Here is a 2,545-nt window from a genome sequence, read left to right on the forward strand (position 1 = left end):
CCTTGAATCCCCCTGACGCCGTGTGACATAGTAGCATCTTGCAGCTGCGGCAGCTGCGGCCCGACCTGTCACGGAGCCAGTCGGTGGCAGGCAGGCTGTGCTGGGCGGGCGGGGGTGGAGGAGGACGTTGTCTCTGGCCGGAGTGCATGGGAAGGTTTCACAAAGGAGGTGTTTTCTAAGCCAGGTGGCCCCGAGTTGAGTAGAAGTGAGGGTTTTCACTGGAGGAAGAGGATTGTCTCCTGTACCTGGTTTTGCCCATTTTGTGCCTTGACCACTTGCTTCTCCACAGCTGCTCTCCTCCACAAGGCCTACCGTGGAGGCCGCCTGACCATCCGTCTCGCCCTGGGCGGCTGTACCAACCGGCCTTTCTACCGCATCGTGGCTGCTCACAACAAGTTCCCCAGGGATGGCCGCTTCGTGGAGCAGCTGGGCTCCTATGACCCGCTGCCCAACACCCACGGAGAGAAGCTCGTGGCGCTCAACCTGGAGCGGATCCGGCATTGGATCGGCTGCGGGGCCCACCTCTCCCAACCCGTGGAAAAGCTGCTGGGTAACGTGGCTCTAGCCCAACCGAGAGATTTTAAATTGAAGTCGATTACAGGGTGATGAGAATTCAGAATGATTCCCATTACCCTTGGGCTGCTCGGGGCTCGAGTGAGAGGTGAAGGGGCTTGTGATCGCATTGCCATTTTGAATCTGGTGACTTCGGTGGGACTCCTTTATGAGGCTGAGATTTTATTCTAAAAGTGGGAACTGTGTGTCTTGAAGGGCTGTCAGTTTATCTTTCTTAGGTAAGGACAACAGTGTTAGGAAGGAGATAACACCGATTGTCTCCTTGCAGTCAGGAGTAGGTGGAAGAAGTGAGGAGCATGTTTGAAATCCATGCTCTAGGTCAGGTCGCTGTTAGACCGAAATCCTGTGAGGCTGCATGGCCAGGGAAACATGGGCTTGTACTGTGTGGTAATGAATGCAAACCCTGTTGTTTTTAGGCCTTGCTGGTTTTTTCCCTCTGCATCCCATGGTGATCACAAATGCTGAGAGGCTTCGGCGGAAACGGGCACGTGAAATCCTCTTAGCATCTCAGAAAACAGAGACAGAGGCTACGGAAACAGAAGCAAGCTGACGTCAGTGAGCACAGCAGCAAGATCAAGGTCAAAGTCGTCTTCAGACACTTGTGCAGAGTTCTTATTAGATTTAGAGGTCAATAAATGGCGTTTTCCATGTCATCCACGTTCTGGCCTGGCCTGAGCGGGGTCCAGGGAGAGGTTTGTTCTTGTGTGACACAGGGCTACTAATTCACTTTCTCAGCCTTCGCCGGGGGAAACACACTGGCTGTGGAGTGGGTTGGGCTTTTGGGTTGGACAGCTCTACAGTCTGCTGCCTTCCAAAACTTCCGTTTCAAAGTCCCCAACCAACGTGTCCATGGCCCCAGTTTAATCTTGGCAGAGCTAAGATTTAGACTGCAGTCTGCCTACTTGGGGAGCCCTTTCCAGTACATATTGTTTGTAGTGGGATGGGGTGGGGGAATAAGCAAGGATGAGGGACTTTTCAAATGTCTACTTAAAAAGTCAGTGATAGAATCAGGCTTAGGAATCATGTGCCAAAAAAACCCCACAAAATATTACTTTATCTGCTCCACCCTAATTGACCTCGGCATTCTTCAACCACAAGCATGGATTAGATGATTTTAGTGCACATGCTAGATAATGAAGATTTCAAATTCTGGCACAAGACTAGGATGTAGGAGATTTATAGAGGAGATTCTTAAGCCCTAAGAATATACCAACTAACATTATCCTCTGGATTTTATATTCTGAGAACAACTAACAGCCACCTCAAATTGTGGGGTCGTCAGTCTCCCCAGGATTGTTACTGGTTGCCTCCACTTGCTTTGAGGAGGATATGTGGAAGGCAGGGCAAACAGAGAGGAATTGACTGTCCCTGGGTTTGATCTTGGACATGGGAAAGAAATGATTTGAAAATGATAGGAACTCTGGAAGTTTAAAAGATACCCTGGAGAGTTTGATGGGAGAAGCTTTAATTGATAGTGCAGAAGAGAATGTGATTTTGAAAAGTATTGATCAGTGAGGGGAACTACTGTGAAATGGGTTAAGGTATTTATTTTTACTAGTAGCTACTGAGTTTCTGTCACCTCATGTGTCCACTTTGTGCCCTTGTCTGTCCTTTGTCTAAGATCTATACCCATATTTCCTGTGGGAGCGTATCTGCTCCCTGATTTCCAGTTTTCTCTAGACCTAGTCTTGCTTTGTATCTCCAGGCCCCTATTTCTCACCATGTCTGGATGACTGCCTCAGCCTATCTTTATACCACCTTCAAATCTAAAATACTCAAAGTTCATCTCTGCACTTTATTTATTTATTTATTTTATTTTTTGGTAGGTTATTTTTAAGCAGTTTTTTTAATTGTTTTATTGCTTAAAGTATTACAAAGAGTATTACATATGTCTCCTTTTTTTTCCCGCCCTTAACAATCCCCCGGCCTCCCCTACCCCCCAGTGTCTTATGTCCATTGGTTATGCTTATAT

The 2,545-nt window shown here is 47.7% G+C and overlaps 1 protein-coding gene across 1 annotated transcript; it reads left to right on the plus strand.

Annotated features, from left to right (window-relative positions):
- The first annotated feature begins 146 nt into the window (after positions 1-146).
- On the plus strand, positions 147-1,226 carry MRPS16 (mitochondrial ribosomal protein S16). Its single transcript, XM_014538410.1, has 3 exons — positions 147-154; positions 225-550; positions 990-1,226. Exons 1-3 carry the CDS (start codon positions 147-149, stop codon positions 1,121-1,123), a joined length of 468 nt encoding a protein of 155 aa, XP_014393896.1. The 3' UTR covers positions 1,124-1,226.
- Positions 1,227-2,545: the final 1,319 nt, after the last annotated feature.

The sequence above is a fragment of the Myotis brandtii genome, unplaced genomic scaffold, assembly GCF_000412655.1.
Source record: "Myotis brandtii unplaced genomic scaffold, ASM41265v1 scaffold190, whole genome shotgun sequence".
Lineage (NCBI taxonomy): Eukaryota > Metazoa > Chordata > Mammalia > Chiroptera > Vespertilionidae > Myotis > Myotis brandtii.